The sequence below is a fragment of the Rhinatrema bivittatum genome, chromosome 8 (assembly GCF_901001135.1).
Source record: "Rhinatrema bivittatum chromosome 8, aRhiBiv1.1, whole genome shotgun sequence".
NCBI classification, from domain to species: Eukaryota; Metazoa; Chordata; class Amphibia; order Gymnophiona; family Rhinatrematidae; genus Rhinatrema; species Rhinatrema bivittatum.
Genome location: NC_042622.1, coordinates 225,189,615 through 225,209,637, shown reverse-complemented (window position 1 = coordinate 225,209,637; position 20,023 = coordinate 225,189,615). Strand labels below are relative to the sequence as shown.

The window sequence follows — 20,023 nt, the reverse complement described above, 5'->3', positions numbered from 1 at the left end:
TCAGATGAAGACTCAGGAACGAGATACTTGGATGTACAGACGAGGTTCAGGAACAAGGTACGTGGATGCACAAGGTATTCAGAAGACTCAAGCTAGGTTCAAGGTATTCAGGAGAGTCAAGCAAAGTTCTGGGTTGAGATTGCAATGCAGCGTGCCCTACACAGTCCACCCGTGGGACTGGTTGCGGACCATGCTGGACTGGAAGTAGACTCTAGGAGAGATAATGGAAGCTGATACTGGAACATGGCGAAGATACTGAAAAGGCCTGCACCGAGGTGCGCCCTACACAGCCGCCTGTGGCTGGTCACGGACCATGCTGCAACGGAGCAGGTTCAAACAGACTCTTAGTCATGAACTGTGCAGGCACAAGGTATCCGAGGGCGAGCAAAGTTCAAGACACAGGACCAAGATACGACTTGGCTTCAAGCAAGGGATTCAGGACCAAGACATAGCTTAGCTTCAAGGAAGGGATTCGGGACCAAGACACGGCTTGGCTTCAAACAAGGGATTCTCTCCGGAGGCTTGAGCTGCAGTAGTGAAGAAGGCATTGTACCATGAAACGCCCTACTCAACCCACCCGTGGGACTGGGTCGCGGACCACGACATGGCACGCCAGGAAAGGTGGTGATGAGGAACCAGGGGTTCAGGACATCGGGACTGGATCACAGACATCAGGAACAGAAGACGGACATCAGGACTGGATCATGAACATCAGAAGCGGAAGACGGACATCTGGACTGGAACAAGGACATCAGGAATGGATTACGGATTTCAAGACGAGACATGGAGCTCCAACAGGAAACAAGGAACACAGGACCTTGAAGAAGAGCTGGAACAGAGAAGACTCATGGAGCGAAGGACAGGAACATCCAGGAGCCACTAATTCCTTGCAAAGGCAATGCTGGAATGAACGCTAGGCCCTTTTGTAGGGCTGAAGAGGACAACGCCCAGGGAGGAGCTAGCAGGAGGCCACACCTAGCTGGCCCTAGAAGAGCAGGAAAGAGGCGCTCACCCATGCCTTAGGAAGCTGGAGGAGAAGAGCAGGAAGCTGGTGACGTCCTCAGCCATGTGGAAGGCCCGAGGAAGCAAGGCAGGCAGCGGGACAGCCCTGCCATGAAGGTGGAGAGATGGCAGGCTGCAGGAAGAGCAGGAAGCTGCAGGCACCGGCAGGAACGGCTTCCCTGATGGGCAAGTACTCGGGCTTCCCTGCCGGCTTCCCTGCCGGCTGAAGACCCTGGCACCAGCAAGGACGGTTTCCTTGCCTGCGAGGACCCCAGGAAGGAAGCAGGAGTGGCTCCAGCCGCATCGGAGCGCACCGGAGCAGCAGCGGCGGTCCCGGCCACGAGGGAAGGTGCCCTGCACTCGGCCCTGCCGTGCAGGGCAAGAGAACGTGGCTCCCGTGCCGCGCTAGAGGGAACAGCATCAGCGGCCCGACTGGCCGAGAGAGGTAGGGGACCTGTCTGCGAGTTCACAACAGCTGGAGCTTTGCCAATAACAGTCTGGGATTTCCACAGGTTGAGCCCTTGGGTACCTGGACCGCCTGGACTTAGGTGGACCTCAGATGGTCTCCCGGAGAGGTAGTGGAAGGGTGTGCCCACCACGAGCAAGAGTGCGTGGCTGATGCAGAGAGAATAGACTAGACCCGAACTGGAAGCTCCAGAGACCTCAGGGAGGTACCAGTTCAGGAAGGTTCTCCGGGCAAGGCAGGCAGCGCCTGTGGGTCTAGTCAGATGAAGGCTGCGGGTGGATTCCAAGCAGGTTATTCTGGTAGCCACAGTAGGCCAGAAGAGAGTGTCCCAGTGAAGCGCAAGGGTCAGAGCCAGAGTATCAGTCCAGAAGTGGTCAGCCAAAGCAGGGGTCAAATACCAAGGTTAGTCCAAGCGTAGTCACGGCAAGCTAGAGTCGGTTCCAGGCAGCAGATGAAGAGAATGGTCAGGCAGGCAGAGGTCAGTACCAGAGATCAGTCCGAGCAGGTGCTACCTGAATAAGGATACAGGAACACACGGAAACTCAGGAACAAGGGAATGCTGGAACAAGAAGACGCTGGAACAAGGAGACGCTGAGGAAGGAGACACTTGGAACACAGGATAGGCAAGCTTACTGCACCACAGTGTCGAACCAATTGCCAAGGCGAGGTCCTGGGGGACACGGCCTCGCTTTTATACTAAGATCAGGTGACGTCATCAGGCTGTGCCGCGGAGCTGTTTCCTGCCCTTGGCCCTTTAAAGAGCCGGGCGGTCCGCACGTGCCTAGGGGCGGGGCCGGTGCTGGAGAGGACGCTGTGCCCCGGCGAGGAGCTAGGCCCGATGTGGAGGGCTTAGGAGATGCCGCCGTGGAACACCGCGGACGGGTGGTGCTGGCAGCGGCAGCGGGAGAGGATGGCCCGGGACCCGCTAGTGCAGGAGCAAGGTGAGCAGGCCTGGGCGCAGGCCTAGTATGGACGGGGCACGCAACAGTACCCCTCCCTCTAGGCCTCCCCCTTCTCGGTCAGGGTGATCCTGGTGGAAGGCTCTCAATAGGTCTTTATCTAAGATATGGTGGGATGGTTCGCACAAATTTTCTTCAGCCCCGAACCCTTCCCAGGCAAGGAGGTACTCCCATCTGCCTCGGCATTGATGGACGACGAGGACCTCCCTTTCCTGCTGGATGACATCGGGATCGGCGGTGACTTGGGGTAGAGCTGGTGGACGTCTGGAGGGCCATGAGAGCATGAGGGGCTTAAGGAGTGACTCATGAAACATGCTGAAGATTCCCAAGCTTGGTGGAAGTCGCAGTTGGTAGGTGACTGCCCATATGGGCCGATGAACTTAGGGGCTAGCCTTTGGGAAGGCAGCCGTAGTTGGATGTGTTTGGTACTCAACTAGACCTTTTGCCCAGACAGGAACTGAGGTGCGGTCCGACGATGGGTGTCTGTGATGCGCTTGGCCTGGTCAGCTGCTTGGCAGAGCTGATCCTTTACCTGGTTCCAGAGCTGGCATATGGTTTGTGCTGTAGATTGGGCTGCAGGTGAGGGTACATTGAGTGGAACCGGCAGGGCTAGGTGCAGTTGACGGCCAAAGACTACGGAAAAGGGTGAAACTTCCATGGCAGAGGTGTTATGGGATAGTTCTGCCCATGGCAGTAGGTCGGCCCAGTCATCTTGCTGGTCGTTGACATAGGATCGCAGGAAGGTTTTCAAAGAGGGATTAGTCCTCTCGGCCTGGCCATTGGCTTGCAGATGATAGGCTGATGTTAAACTTAACATAATATTGAACTTTTTACAGAGAGACTTCCAATATTTAGTGGCAAATTGAGGGCCATGATTGGAGACAATTTCTTGTGGTAGGCCATGTAAACAAAATACATAGGTTAAGAAGAGTCGAGCTAGCTCTGGAGCCAATGGGAGTCCAGGTAAGGGGACGAAGTGGACCATTTTTGAGAAGCGGTCAATGATGACCAAGATTACCATATTTCCTTTTGAAGGAGACAGATCCTCGATGAAACCTGTGGAGAGACCTGACCGTGGTTGAAGCCCCCATGGGCAGCCAGTTGGGGTTTTTGCTGTGCGCAAACCGGACAGGAGTCCACGTATTCTCGGGAGTCTTTGGTCATACTAGGTCACCAATAGTGCCTTTGGAGCATTTTGAGAGTCTGGGCTCGGCTGGGGTGACCGGCCAGCTTGGAATCGTGAGCACAACGGAGCATGCATTCACGAAGACGGTGGGGGACCACTGTCTTCCCAGCTGGTACCGTGGTGGTGACTGCCATTGATATGGAAGCTGGATCAATGATGTGTCTGGGAGTCTCGGGTGTATCCTCTGGCTCGGAGCGAGAGAGTGCATCTGCACGGAGGTTTTTCGCCTCTGGGCAATAGCGGAGCTCAAAGTTGAAGTGCTCAAAGAACAGGGCCCAGTGGGCTTTTCTTGAGTTAAGTAATTGGGCCTCTTTTAGGTGTTCCAGATTTTAATGATTGGTGAATATTGTGAATTTGTGCTGCAACCCTTCAAGCAAGGGACGCCATTCCTGGAGGGCAAGTTTCACTGCTAGGAGTTCGCGGTTCTCTATGGTATAATTCTGTTCTGTGGAGGAGAATTTATGTGAATAGAAAGAACATGGAACTAGGGTTCCCTTGGTGGAGTTTTGACTCAATACCGCTCCTGCTCCAATGGCGGATGCATCTACTTCGACTATGAAGGGGCAGTTAGGATCCGGGTGACGTAGACACAGGCCGGTATAGAAGGCCTCTTTCAAGGCTTGGAAGGCTGACTGGGCCTTGGGGCTCCAGACTTGAAGATCACATCCCTTCCTTGTCATAGCAGTGAGTGGAGCGGCCAACGTGGAGTAACTGGCAATGAAGTTTCGATAGTAATTTGTGAATCCAAGGAATCTTTGTAGGGCTCGGAGACCCACTGGTTGAGGCCAATCTCGAATACCCTGGAATTTGTCAGGATCCATGGTGAACCCACGGCTGGAGATGATGTAACCTAGGAATGGGAGACTGGATTGCTCAAAAAATGCACTTCTCTAACTTAGCATAGATGATGGTCTCTAAGGCATTGGAGAACTGTTTGAACATGGGAACGATGAGATTTCAGGTCTTTGGAGAAGATTAATATATCATCCAGATACACTACAACGAATGAGTACAAAAGATCCCAGAAAATCTCGTTCATTAGCCACTGGAAGACTGCAGGGGCATTGCAAAGCCTGAAGGGCATTACTACGTACTCGCAGTGACTGTCTCTTGTGTTGAAGGCGGTTTTCCAGATGTCTTCTGGTTGAATCTGTACTAGGTTATATGCCCCCCGTGGATCTAGTTTAGTAAAGATTTGTGCGCCCTGTAGGCGGTCGAACAGTTCACTGATCAGTGGCAGTGGGTACCAGTCCTTACGGGTTACTGCGTTCAAACCTCTGTAGTCTATGGATGGTCTTAGACTGCCATCCTTCTTCTTTACAAAGAAGAACCCGGTACCTGCCGGGGAAGTAGAGGGTCTTATGAATCCTTTGGCCAAATTTTCTTTGATGTATGTTGACATTGCTTGGGTTTCTGGGAGTGAAAGAGGATAGGTTCTGCCCTTGGGAGGCATGATTCCAGGTAGGAGTTCTACCTCCACTCTGGAAGTTAAACTTCCAGAGTGGAGGTAGAATATCGGCATTTTGTTTGGAGAACACATCTTTAAATTCTGAGTATGGAGCAGGTACTCCAGGAAGGGTTGTAGAACTTAAAACTGTCACAGATGGAGACGCTGTAAACAGTCAGTTTGACATCGAGAGCCCCACTGGATGAGTTGCAGGGATTGCCAGTTGAAGTGGGGTTCGTGTAACTGAAGCCAAGAAAGTCCAAGGACTATGGGAGTGTGTTGATCGTTTCAAGATCAGGAGGGAGATCTCCTCATCATGGAGGGTCCCAACTGTGAGGCGAATGACCATGATACGGTGAGTGATCCGATCAGGGAGAGGTTCTCCTTGAATTGAGGTGATACGTAGTGGTTCCAGTGGTTGGACTGGTATCTGAAGGAGCTTGACGATTTCTTCCATAATGAAATTTCCACTTGCCCCAGTGTCCACGAGTGCAGTGGTGGCGAATGAACGTGACTCCCTAAGAAGGGAGATTGGCAGCAACAGTTGAGGGCCAGAAACTGTAGTGCCCAAGCTTGGGACCCCCGCCGGGCTCAGGCCTTGGAGTTTCCCGGACGCACAGGGCAAGTCTGAAGAAGGTGTCCAGAACCGCCGCAGTATAAGCAGAGACCAGATTTTCTGCGTCAGAGACATTCCTCTGGAGTCAGGCGGCCACGGTTGATCTGCATAGGCTCCTCGGGAGGTTGAGGGGCCGCTGGTAAGGCCTTCAACCGAGGACTCGCCGAACGGGGTAGTTGTAGGACAGGAGGTCGAAGGACCTTTACCTCTTGATGCTGTTGTTGAAGTGCGAGCCTTGACGGAGGTGGAGTAGGTGGTGGCTAGCAACCACCTGTCGGCCTGGGTCCTCGAAGGTGCATCGGAAGATGGAGATGAATTGAGGGAGCTGGTGAAGAATTGCGTCGGAACGCTCCCAGAGCGGGGAAGCCCATGCCAGAGCCTTCCCTTCAAGACGCGAAAGGATGAACGTAATCTTATTTGCTTCATCGGGAAAAAGCAAGGGTTGCAGTGAGAACTGCATATAACATTGCTTTATGAAGCCTCGACAGAGGCGAGGATCCCCATTGAATCAGGGTAGAGCTGGGAGGGCCAGCGGTGCCCGTGAGGGCAAGGTATGGGCAAGTGTGCCTGGGTTGGACATGACAGATTCCTCCATTTGAGAATGCATCTTTTCCACTGAGGAGACCAACGCTTCCAAAATCTGTTGTTGCTTTCGGACATGAGTGGCGAGACCAGGGATGGCCTGCAAGGCAGAAGACTCCGCCGAGTCCATGGCCTTGGCAAACTGTTGCGCTGAAGATGGACCCTTGGCCTGGTACAGGATTGGTACGGCCCTCTGGTCGGACCCAGAGAGCACCTGCAACCAGGAGGCGGAGCACACGAGGAGACAGAGGCTAGCTGGAGCTTCGCCAATAACAGTCTGGGGTTTCCGCAGGTTGAGCCCTTGGGTACCTGGACTGCCTGGACTTAGGTGGGCCTCAGATGGTCTCCCGGAGTGGTAGTGGAGGGGTGTGCCCAACACGAGCAAGGGTGCGCAGCTGATGCAGAGAGAATGTACCAGACCCAAACTGGAAGCTCCCGACACCTCAGGGAGGTAACAGTTCAGGAAGGTTCTCCGGGCAAGGCAGGCAGCATTTGCAGGTCTAGTCAGGTGAAGGCCACAGGTGGATTCCAAGCAGGTTGGTCTGGTAGCCACAGTAGGCCAGAAGAGAGTGTCTGAGTGAAGTGCAAAGGTCAGAGCCAGAGTATCAGTCCAGACATGGTCAGCCAAAGCAGGGGTCAAATACCAAGGTCAGTCCGAGCATAGTCAAGGCAAGCGAGGGATGGTTCCAGGCAGCAGATGAAGAGAATGTCAGGCAGGCAGTGGTCAGTTCCAGGCAGCAGACGAAGAGAATAGTCAGGCAGGCAGAGGTCAGTTCCAGGCAGCAGACTAAGAGAATAGTCAGGCAGGCAGTGGTCAGTTCCAGGCAGCAGATGAAGAGAATGGTCAGGCAGGCAGAGGTCATTACCAGGGATCAGTCCGAGGAGGTACTATCTGAGTAAGGATACAGGAACACACGGAGACTCAGGAACAAGGAGACACTGGAACAAGGAGACACTTGGAACTCAGGATAGGCAAGCTTACTACACCACGGTGTCGATCCGATTGCCAAGGCGAGGTCCTGGGGGCCAGGGCCTCACTTTCATACTAAGATCAGGTGATATCATTAGGCTGCGCCGCGGAGCTGGTTCCCGCCCTTGGCCCTTTAAAGGGCCTGGCGGTCCCCGCACGTGCACGCACCTAGGGGCGGGGCCGACACTGGAGAGGACGCCGCGCCCCAGCGTGGAGCTAGGCCTGATGTGGAGGGCCTTAGAGATGCCGCCACGGAACGCCGCGGACGGGCGGTGCTGGCAGTGGCAGCGGGAGAGGACGGCCCGGGACCCGCTAGTGCAGGAGCAAGGTGAGCAGGCCCAGGCGCAGACCTAGCATGGACAGGACACGCAACAGTATCTATGCTCCTGGATATCTCCCTACATTTATTTTTTTTCATTTTGTGAACTGAAACCAGGTTAATACTGGAATATCTTCTTTAGCTGATCTCTGGTCTAGTTTGTTTGTTTGATATTTGAGGGGATGGGGGGTAACAGATGTGTGGGGGTGGATGGTTATAATAATAAACATGATGGATATTAAAGACAGTTTTAGGCTTATGGTTGTTATCATGATCATTGTCATTGTACAAAGGTCATATCGTGATACAAACCAATGATACAAAATAATATTGTTTAAACTTTGTCTTTAATAAAAATTGTCAAATTAAAAAAATATATATTGCAAATTGAATGGCCTACAAAATGGTACAAAAATTATATTAGCAGGATAAGCCAGTGGGCACTGGTGGGCGAGAGAGGCAAAGGTTATGCAATACCCGGTACATACTTTATGCTAATTTCCAAAAACAAACAATGAAAAATTGTGAATCCCAAAAGCATCTGTATATCTTGCACCTGCTCTTTTGTGCAGGCCACAGAGTGGGGTAAAATAGCTCGTGTATTTTGTTGCAATGTCATGTCTTTCCCCTGGGAATGCCTCCTCGCAGTCTAGCTAAAAGTGTGCATGCTATGGAAGCCTAATTGTAATTCTTTGCAGCCTGAGGGAAGGTAATTTTTAGACTAGTCAATTTACCCAGATAAATGGCTTTTAAAATTTGACCTCTACATAGCCTCATTCCACTCCCTCCTTTCCCAGCTATAAATAAAGAAAGATAGTGAATGAGCCAGAAGAGGCTGGTATTCCATGACACTTCCCCACCCTGTACTCCTGAACTCCTGATCCTGCTCCCTTTGCCATTTGCTGTGCTGCAGGTACCTTGATAAGTTGCTGATCCTGAACGATTTACTGGCAGTGACCCTAGAAGAATGCAAAAGTGACTCAGAGAGGCTGAGTATGCATCTGGCGAAGCAAGAATCCAAGAGCACCGCACTGCATCTGGCCCTGAAGTGCAGGTAAGGTTCAGAGGTGTACACTGGCCACACATCTGGAAAGTGGTACAGGGCAGGCCAGGAATGACCTGTTACTGTTACTGACATGAGTGGATAAGATAATCGGCTAATTGTATTCACTTATCTGGAGCTAAATTTTCAGCCAAACATAACTGGCTAAGTTTGCAGCTAAAAAGTTCCTTAAGATTAGCCAGACAAAACTTGTCTGGCTAGATTTAGGACTGCTATTGGGCAACCAGAGCTGTGTGGATAAATTTAGCTGTTAGCATTGAAAATCCACTCTGATCCTCTGGTAGTGCCTACAGAGCCACCTATTTGGTAAAGCAAGTGTTGCTTACCTGTAACAGGTTTTCTCACAGGACAGCAGGATGTTAGTACTTACATATGGGTGACATCACAGGATGGAGCCCTGTACGGAAAACTTTTCTGTCAAAGTTTCTACAAAGCTTTGACTGTCACTGGCACACTGAATACACTGAGCATGCTCAGCCTGCTATTATCTCTGTGAGCCACAGGTATCTCCCTCAGTCTCGTCTTATAGCTAAAAGCGCAAGCAAAACTAAAATAAAAGTAAAAACGTATACAGACCCAACTCTGCGGGGTGGCGGGTGGGTTTCGTGAGGACTAACATTCTGCTGTCCTGTGAGAACACCTGTTACAGGTAAGCAACACTTGCTTTCTCACAGGACAAGCAAGATGGTAGTCCTCACATATGGGTGAGTACCGAGCTCAGAATGCCCGAGAGCGCACCAAATGCACCCAAGTCACGTGAAAGGCGCAATGACGGGGGTGGAATTTGGAACGGAGGGCATCCTGAAACCTGTAACGGGTTGGTGGAAGGATGTTGGGTAGGTAACCCGAAAAGAATAAGAGTAGACGGACTGGCCAAACATGGAGCATGCTGGCTAGTCGTATCTAAGCAATAATGGGTGCGAAGGTATGGAGAGAGTTCCAGGTTGCAGCCTGATAAATATGTACAAGCAGCAGCGGCCGAGGGGAAGCTATTGAGGCTGGAACGGACGCAACAGAGTGTGGTTACACACAGTGTTGTAGTGAAATGGCTGCTTGTTGGTAGGAAAGAGATACAGACCGTCAATTAGGAGGAATAGGTCTGTTTGCCCATTGGAACTCGCAGCTTGACTCTTGCCACAGAAGGAAAGAGTTAGGTGGAATTCCTATGGAATGCAGTGCGATCTAGATAGAATGCAAGTGCACTACTACTGTCCAAGGAGTGGAAAAACCCTTTTGCTTTGGTGAGAGAGAGGTGTTGGGGAAAAATGGGCAGAGTATATTTTGAGTAAGGTGAGATGTTGCATCTCACCTTAAGAAGGATATGAAGTTGAATACGTAAAACCACTCGGTCACGGAGGAACACAGGGTCGGATGAGTATGTAACAAGGTGTGTAACTCACTTGGCAGAAATGACATTTATGAGGGAAAGAATTTCCCATGTCAAATTGTGAAATGAGAAGAATGGAAAGGCTCGGAGAACGTATGAGACTTATAAGGATAAGATATAGGTTTACCGTTAATCGGGTATCCCCACTCCCAAATGATACATCAATTGGAACAGAGGTGTATCTATGTGGAGGATGTCTGGGGAGCAGAATCCAAGGGAGGAAGAGAAAAAGAGTGGTGTAGAAAGAAGAAAAAGGGTAATACCCTTTTGTATGCGTCATGTGGTAAATCATGCCATTTTGAATGTTAGGATTTATGTGTGGAAGGTTTTGTGACGCTACCAGTACCTGAGAACATCAGTGAGTCTACGATTTGAGACTGACTTGTGAGAAGGCGAATTGGTTACTGGTGTGATAGATTGAGAAGTATGGGAAGCATACTGGTCTCGGCCAGGATGTGGGTCTGAGGAACAGTGAACCCTGTCCCGGTTCAACATTAGAAGAATGCTGGCTATGAGAGGCAGCAGAAGAGACACATTTAAGAGGCCCTTGATGGAAGAAAGGCGTCTATGGGAATGCATTGGAAACATGTGTAGGGAGTAGAATCTGTGCACCGTATGGTTCGATTTGGACACAGAGGGCAAGTTCGGTTGACTTCAGCGTTAGAAGATTTTCCCGCTACACATGTAGTCTGAGACCATTCGAGAGGATAGAAACCTACATGGAGAAGGTCTGCTAGTGCGTTTAGTAAATCTCTTAGATAAGTGGCCCGAGGATGCATGGAGTGAGCAAGGGCCAAGGGTAGAGAAGATTTTTGGTCAAACTCGACAACCCTGAGAAAATGCGAGCATGAGGAGAAGCAGACTAGATTTTGGTTCTAGATCTGCAATATAGATGAGGGACGAAAGCGGTTGAACAGCTTAGACCCACTGATAATGGAATTTCACTGAATCTAACCCATAGCAGTTTTGGATCTATGAGGACAGTGCATAGTGAAAAAACCCTATGGCCCGACAATGAAGAATTGAGGGGCTGAGGTTATGGAATATGCACGCAGGGACATGTAAGAACTTATTAGAATGTCTGCGCGGTTGCTGGACAGGAAGATCATTGTGACTGTGGTGTCCAGAAGTGTTGTATAAGGGATTTATGGCAGTGACAGTAATCCCAGGTAGTAATTTATAATGAGTCATGTAGAAGTTAGAGCTCCTTGCGTGGACTGACTGTCGTTATGCAGCTGTCCATGCAAGGAAAGTGTGAATGATGTTGCACTCCGTAGAGAAAGAGCAGTCACCGATAGTGATTCAATGAAATACCCCAGTTGCCGAAGCTAGAGCTTGGGATTGTAATATTGTTGACTCACATAGAAAGATTAGAGGTAATGTACTTACTGTGATATGGAAGCATGGTGACGAGAGATACCATTTTACCTGTGCCTTCTGAAGAAAGTTGGTATTTCTGAGGTCCAGGATGGGCGGAGAGTAACTACTTTCTGTTGAAAGAAAGAATAGTGAAATTAAAACTCCCCAACCCCCCTCCCTCCTGCGCTTTGTAGCGTCTGGGGAAGTGTACCGGGAACCTTGGTACAAAGTGGGGTGGCCGCTCTGATATCCGGCCAGTTGGGACACCAGGAGGTGTCCAACTGGAGGGGCTGATGTACTCTGGATATCATGTAACCTCCCACTGGAGCGTGAGCAGTAAAGTCTTACCCGCATTTCTGTGTGCTGTACAAGGAGACACCGAGACCTGTCATCAGGCTTCGAGGTGGACTTGCACTTGAGGCAGTATTTGCTGGATCTCGTGTTTAGCAGATCAGTGAATGCACCTGGAACTTTGGTTCTGAATCAGGAACCAGAAGCCAGAGCATTAACCATTACAGAGCCTCGTTGCTCAAAATGGGAGGATGTCATGATGCAATCCCAAAGAAAAGATAGAGAGGTTCTCTTGCTATTGTGGCTGACATAGCTGGCATAGCGATATGTGACACTAATACGGTTCTTGGAAGGTACATGACCTAGAACTTTTTGAACCATGTGGCTCGAATTAGAGAACACATCTCAATGGGAATGCCGCAGAAGTGGGTACTTACCATCCGACGTGGATCGCCGAAGGATGAGCCGGTGAAGCTTGCTGGCTCCATGGATTTCAAGAGACATCGAGGGAGTAGATGCCCGTCTCAACTCTGATGCCTGGTATGGTGGCGCAGGTATAGAGGAGACAGGCTGAGCGTGGCTGGCGCTACCACCGTAATTAGTGGAGGGCCACAATCCCGCACCGATGTCGGTGGGGCACGCCTCGGGGACAGGGGAGCCAATTAATAGCTCGTGGACCCGGCCCTCGTCACAGCAGCTCAATGTCTCGTGACACCAGTGCAGAATTCTTCAGAACTCGTTCCGGTGTTTCTGGAGCACCAAGGACTGCCAATACTGTGCGGAACAGTGTCGATGGCAGTGGTGATGTTGCTCGGCCCGAGCATTGTCCAGCATCGAGAAGGATAGCACCAATGTGCTGGATGGCGTCGGTGGCGGATGGTCACCGTGTCGGTGACGATGCATGCCATGGTGCTCGGCCTGGTCTTTCCCCAGTGCTGAGATGGATGCCCTTGCTGTCTTGGATGGCGACTGATGACAGACTGTCAGCATGCCTGCACTGCTCCTGGCACTATGTAGTGTCGTAGGCTAATATGGGGCTTTAATAAGAACCCAAAGCATGGAGCACTGTGTTCAGGCGAGGGCATTACGTGGCGGTGCTATGTCGGTATTGACGATGTCGATGGTGGCCGAAGCGGCCTTGAGGATATCGTCAAAAATATATACATGAAAAAACATCGATGACTCGGGCAGAGCAATGATGACAGTGACGGAAGCACTGACGGCATCAGCGTAGTGACATGCGGCTACGCGCGTATCTTTTAAAATCCAGGGTTGGCGTGCGCAAGGCTGCCCAAAATTGGCAGCCTGCCCGCGCCGAGCCATGCAGCCTGCCTCCGTTCCCTCCGAGGCCGCTCCGAAATTGGAGCGGCCTCGGAGGGAACTTTTTTTGTTCCCCCCACCTTTCCCTCCCTTCCCCTATCTAACCCAGCCCCTGGCCCTACCTAAATCCCCCCCCCCCACCTTGTTCGATGGAGTTATGCCTGCCGCTGGCAGGCGTAACTTGCACACGCCGGCTGGCCAGGCCCCGACACAGGCCGCTGTGTCGGGGCACTCGGCCACGCCCTTAGACCACCCCAGACCGCAGACACGCTCCCGGACACATCCCCGGACCGCAGACACGCCCCCAGGACCGCCCATTTTAGCAAGCCCCGGGACTTACGTGCATCCCGGGGCTTTGTGCGCGCCAGCGGCCTATGCAAAATAGGCGCACCGGCGCGCGAGTGCCTTGCACGTGTAAATCCGGCAGGATTTATGCGCGCAGGACTTTTAAAATCTACCCCTCAGTGTGCCAGTGTCAGTCAAAGCTTTGTAGAAACTTTGACAGAAAAGTTTTCCATACAGGGCTCCATCCTGTGATGTCACCCATATGTGAGGACTACCATCCTGCTTGTCCTGTGAGAACTGGCTAAATTTGTGGACCTTACAATTTTATGAAAACAAATTTAACTGGTTAAGTAGGGAAGAAGAAAAATGTTTAACCAGTTAGCTAAATAATCCTTGTGAAAATGTACCCTGTGTGTTTGCTTCTCTCGGCAGTGAGCGATGCATGGAGGCCTATGCTATGCTCTTGATGCAGGCTGACTGGAAGCAGAAACTGCTGCTGGAGCAGGTCTTAGGGAAGGACAATGGTTACCCAGGTGAGAGCTTACCCAGGTTGGAGTCGCTTTGAAGGAGAGGGCGAAAGGGAATAAAAGTCCCACAGTAGGTTTTGTGCAGTTTTCAGCAGGCTCAGCTGGAGTAGGAGTCTTAGTGCGGATATTTATTTATTTGACACAGTTTGTGTACCATCTTTCCAGCTATCACCCAGGATGGCTTGCAATAATTGCAGTGATAAAATTTTCAAAACAAAGGGGTTGAATATGAGATTGCAATGGAAACACTGATTATTGTTATAGATTGTTGATTAATATTAATATTCAATGAAAAAAAACAAGTTTGTAAAGAGAAATAGGTTGATATTCAGTGGGCTAGTGAGTGGGAAAGTTACCCAGGTAAGTTTACCGGATATTCAGTACAACACACCTGGACAAATATCCCATCAAATGTACCCAGCTAATGTTACCTAAGTGACTTTGGGGCAGCCGTTTCTCTGACCAGACTTACCTGGCTAAAATTAGCTGGGGAGCACTGAATATCTAATCTACCCTTACAGGCTAAAGTTTAGCCCCGCCCTGGAAGCGCTGCCTTGTTATACCCAGGTAAATAAGGACTTAGCCAGGGAGTGGAGGGAATTCTGAAATCTCAGATTTTGTTTGGGTAACTCCAAACGTTACGCAGACAAAGCCTTTGAATATCGAGCTCAAAGATTTCAGCTTACACATAACGTGCTGTACGTTGCAACAAATTTGTGCCCCTTTTCCCCAATTGTATTTCTGTCCACATAATGCATGGAGTTTTTAGGGAGGATCAGGTGCTTCTGGTGCAGCTCTGGAAGAACCAAGCCTGAGGTGAGGTTTAAGCCTTAAGCCTAAGTTACTAACGGGCCTATACAGTAAAAATCGCGGGAGAGCGGGCGCACAGGCCACTCTCCTGTGCGCACGATTCAGTAAATTAATTTATTTAAATTAGGGCCTGCGGGAAAAAGAAGTGCTAGGGACACTAGTGCGTCCCTAGCACCTCTTTTTTGACAGGAGCGGCGGCTGTCAGTGGGCAAAATTGAGCGTCCGGTTTTCGAGCCGTGGGCCGATTTCAAATTTTTTTTTAAATTTTTTACTTTTTTAAACTTTTGGGACCTCCGACTTAATATCGCCATGATATTAAGTCGGAGGGTGCCGAGAGAAATTAACGCGCTAATTTCTGAAGTAAAATGTGCGGCTTGGCTGCACATTTTACTTACTGAATCGCGCGGGAATAACTAATAGGGCCATCAACATGCATTTGCATGTTGCAAACGCTATTAGTTTCGGGGGGGGGGGGGGGGGGGGTTGGACGCGTGTTTTCGGTACGCTATTACCCCTTACTGAATAAGGGGTAAAGCTAGCGCGTCACAAACGCGCGTCCAAATGCCGGTTAATAGTGTGCTCCACCGGAGCGCACTGTACTATATCAGCCCGTAAGTAACATGGAATTTTGTCCAGTGTCTGAAAAGATGGGGGGGGGGGGGGGGGGGGGGAATGCAGTGCTCTTTGGGCAAACCAATGAATTTGGCTTTATATTATACACATCGCTTCTCTAAGAAGCCATTTCAAAAGGAGGGAGAAGGCGTTTGACATGTGTGGTCTAGCTATGCTTTAGCAATCTGGCAAAAACAGAATAGGGTCCTTTAACTCCTCCTGCAAGGCAGCCCTCTGGATTTGGGCTGAAGCCTCGTTATATCCGCCCGTCCGGGCAGTGTTTAGAAATCACTGGTGTGTGACATATGCTTTGCTCTAGGAGGCGCTCAGAAGTGGCAAACTGCCCCATGGGGCTTGGATGGTACAGAGAAACTGGTGCTTCTGGAGGCTAAGAAGGCCATGGACAGGGTGGATCCCGAGGAAGGAGGAACGACTGACTCAGAAGCAGGCTCCTCGTGCAGGTATTTGCGCACCCGATAATGAGCCTGATGCCATGTGAACATTTACAGGGCAGATTTCACGTGATTTACCTGAGTAGCTAAACAGTTACCCATACAAATAGCAGGTTCAAAATACACAGGTGCTTTCGGCATGCGTGCTGTGCGCTTGCCCCGTTTTCAAGAAGAAACAACGCAGGTAGTTTCTCTTTGAAACTTTGTGTAAAAGTGCGTGCGTTAAAAGCAGCTCCATGAACTTTAAAATTACACGGGCTGTTGGAAGATGGATCCCTAAAAGTGAATTCAGACGCACACACAAGAAGTTTGTGCATAGGACTACTTGGGCAAGGTTTCAATCACTATTAGAGGTTTAAACCTCCAGCTGGATATTTGTTTAAATGCACACTGGTACAGTAAATGACTGAAAATAAACCCACTTGTGTCTAAACTGAAACCACGCTTCCAAGATGCCTACTTAGCTGGTCACCTAAATTTAAGGGAAAAAGAGGGTAACTGTCAAATTGTTTGCATTGGGACAAAAGACTATGGGGGTAATATTCAGCTGCTAGCAGGCTTGAAAAAGTTAGCCAGATAAACTTATCCAGCTAATTTTGTTGGGATATTCAGCAGCGCAGCAGCACCACTGAGTATACCTGACTCTCTGAAAGATAGCCAAATACCTTTATCCAGCTAACTTTAGGACCACTCTAAGGAACGACCAGAGTTAGCTGTCTAATTTTGAACATCAGAGTTAGCCAGATATGCCCTACATTATCTGCTAAATTTTAGAAGGGAATTATTTGACCTGAGAAAAGTAAAAACATAGTGGTTTTCACAAATGTATTCAATGGTTAGTAGGAGATGAAAGAGAGGTTGTGGGAACAGAGCAGAATATGATAATAATTGGAATTGTTTTATTATATGTTTAATTGTTTTTATGTTGTGCTTTATTGTTTGTATGAATTACGCATGTTTTTTGTATGCCACTTTGGGTGATTTTTTTTAAATTGGGGAGACGAGTAATAAATATGCTAATAATGAGCTATCAGGCGAAAATTTAGCTGGATAAGTGACGAAATTATTCAAAAGTTGGTATTTAGTCAGATAGCTCACAAGTTATTTGGCTAATATCATTGAATTTGGAGCCCCACATGTTACCCGCGAGCTTTGCACCAGTTCTCAAGGCAAAAGTGTGCATGGGCTTTCACCGTGAAGTTTGCTGTGGGTACAAAGTCTGTGTGGTTACTTGCACCTGCTTTATTTGTGGGGAGATTTCTTTGTGTATGTGTATGTGGGAAGATATGAAAATGCAAAATGTATGTGTGTTAGTTTCCTCCCCTGGCCTGAGCACACATGCGGCTAATCGCGCAGGCATAACTAATAGGGCCATTCTCAAGGCAAAAGTGTGTGCATGGGTTTTCACCGTGAAGTTTGCCGTGGGTACATTCTTCGTTTAGCCACATTGAGGGTGGATAGTGGTCAGACAACCAATTAATGCAAGTAAGACTTCTTTTTATCCCCATAAATCAGATTGAAAACGGATTTACTCATGAACGTAGGAGCACAAAACTTGGGTTTTTGAAGATTCCTTACATGCCGGAGTTTCAGATTTCTGTACCTAAGGCTGGAAGCTAGGCACTTATGTTTGAACTAAGCTTCTCTGAAGGTTAGGGCATCTCAAGAGACTAGGTCACTAGGATCTTATCAAAAGCATGCTCCATCTTATAAGCAGAGATCTGAGCAGATCTTGCCAAGAAGTTACAGAGCAGCTACCAAAGAAATCTCAGGTTTGCAGTGTGACTGTCACTGGAAGGAGAAATGGAGATCTATTTGCTGTCACAGAAGCCAGAATGCTGCGAGTACCGGTAGCAATGTTAAGGGTTCAGTAGGGAGTGCTATTCCCTCAGAGTCACTACAGACCCGCGTGTGGTGTTAGAGGGCACTGTACCCTCACAACCATTACTGACCCAGTACCCCAAGTATGGTATTAGGAGGCAGTCTCCCTTCTGAGCCAGTGTCCCAGCATGGTGTTAGGTGGCATTCTTCTCTCTGACCCAGTACCCTCAGATTGGTGTCCTTTGCATGAGACATTAAACTGAGGTCCTGTGATGGCAAGGCCAAATATCACTGCACATCAGGGCTGGATTTCAGATTTTGGCACCCACAGGCAGAGTGCCGCAGCAGTGTCCTTTTGAAGCTATGGACCTAATGAAAGCAGAAGCAGGCTTCTTTTTACTCTGGATATTTGACACCTTCAAAACATGGGGCCCTAGGCAGATGGCTATGTTGCCTATGCCTAAATCCGGGCCTGCTGCACATGCAGGACAGTCTGGTGCCTACTGGGATTTGACCTGTGGAAGGAATCTAATTAGGCTCAGTAAGATCTGAACCACATGGACTAATGTGTGTGTGTAGTGCTTTAGTTACAAGCCATACATTACTACCCTTAGACTAATTCCCAAATCTTTCAGCTTCCAGATTACTCTTAATTCCAGTCCCTGGTTGTAATGTGTGTTTGGGAAGGGATTTCATGTCTCTTTTGGTTCTGATTCCTACAGCTGGAGTCCGGTGGTTCTGAGCAATGAGGATGAGGAGCTTCTGAAAGAATATATCCAAAAGTTAAAAGAGGATCGAGCTTCAGTCACAGTCACCCTGGTACCTCTGAGTGCTGATGAAGCCTGTCACTCCCCTGAGGTGGCACATCTTACTGATGTCATCAGGGCCAAGGTTGATGATGCCACTGAGGCTGCTCTTGACATTCTGCCTGGCATGACAGAGAAGCCCAAACTGGACAGAACTCTACTGCAGAAGGATTTATTGGCCACCAGGGTATGACAGTGGGAACAGGTTTATGGAGGCCTGCCTTGTTTCTCAAGCACTCTCTTGCACATAGGAACTCTGCTTACCATTGCATGAATGAGTTTATGGAGGGTACCCACATTGTTTCCATCCATGCTATAGGTCAATTGTCAGATGAATGTGAAGTGCTGGTGTTTCAGGGCCCTTACAGAAAGCTTGGTTAGGAGTGCTGGTGTCTCAGGGTCCTCACAGAAAGCTTAGTAAAGAATGTTAGTGTCTCAGGACTCTCACATAATTTCTGGTAAGAATGCCGATGTCTCAGGATTCTTGCAACATGCCTGGTAAGAATAATGGTGTCGCAGGGCTTTCACAGAATGCCTAGAATGTGTACTGATGTTTCAGGTCTCTCAAAGAATGCCTGGTAAGAGTGCTGGTGCCTCAGGCCTCTCATATAACGCTTGGTAAGAATGATAGTGTTTCAGGGCTCTCACAGAATGCCCGAGAAGAGTTCTCTCATAGAATGCCTGAGAAGAGTGATAGTGTCTCAGAGCCCTCACAGAACGCCCAGAAAACTGTGATATGTCTCGCAGACCTCACAGCATACATGGTAAGAATGATGGTGTCTCCATAACTTTAGGAGGATATGTCTGAAATGAAGACTCGGCTGCACCTTGCAGAGAAGGAGAAACGAGTCTTGGAACTGCAGATGTTGATGCATGGTATTCAGGAAGGTGCATATCTTCTCCTGATTCAGCACCTGCAGTGGGAGCTGGAGGAATGGATAGGGAAACCTACACTGAACGTGAGTTCTGAGAGTAGCACTGAGGACAGCAGCAGCAACAGCAGCAGCATGACAGTAAGTAACCCTGGTCCTCTTCCTCCTGTTAAGATGAGTGATCAACCCCAGCGCCATCATAGAAACATAGAAACGACGGCAGAAAAAGACCAAACGGCCCATCCAGTCTACCCAGCAAGCTCCCACACTTATTTTCCCATACTTATTTGTTTCACCTTATTGGTAACTGATTGATTTGAATTTCCTGCCACCCCCTGCCATTGATGCAGAGAGTAATGTTGGAGTTGCATCAATGGTAAATCATAAGGCTTAATGGTTAAGGGTAGTAACCGCCGTATCAAGCAAGTTACCCCGATGCTTGTTTACCCCGACTGCACAGATCAATCTTTTGTTGGATGTTGTCTGAATGTAAATCCTCTTTTCCACATTTCCCCCTACCATTGAAGCAGAGAGCAATGTTGGAGTTGGGGGTCACTTTTGTATATTTGCTGTAACTGTGCTATGTCCCACATGATATAACTGCTGAACACATTCTATTAACCATGTAGGCTTGGGAAAGCCACTGCTTATCCTGGTTATGAGCCAGAAAGACTGGACCTATTCTTTGGGATCCTACTGGGCACTTGTAACCTGGATTAGCCACTGGTGGAGATCACATGCTGAGCTTGATGGCTCTCTGGCCTAACTCATTATGGCATTTCTTTAGTTCTTAAGCCTTCTTTACTACTGAAGTCAAGGAGGAAGGTAAAAAGCCATTTCCTAGCGTGTAGCAGATGGACTCAGGACCAAT

General features: G+C 49.2%; 1 protein-coding gene across 2 annotated transcripts in view; it reads left to right on the top strand.

Moving 5' to 3' along the window:
• Positions 1–20,023, top strand: part of USHBP1 (USH1 protein network component harmonin binding protein 1) — a 132,524-nt gene that overhangs the window by 46,970 nt on the left and 65,531 nt on the right. For both annotated transcript variants that reach the window (XM_029613775.1, XM_029613774.1), the window contains exons 8-12: positions 8,461–8,601; positions 13,685–13,785; positions 15,521–15,662; positions 18,197–18,467; positions 19,075–19,293. In XM_029613775.1, coding sequence (XP_029469635.1) covers positions 8,461–8,601; positions 13,685–13,785; positions 15,521–15,662; positions 18,197–18,467; positions 19,075–19,293 — 874 coding nt within the window. The remainder of the gene's footprint in view (positions 1–8,460; positions 8,602–13,684; positions 13,786–15,520; positions 15,663–18,196; positions 18,468–19,074; positions 19,294–20,023) is intronic.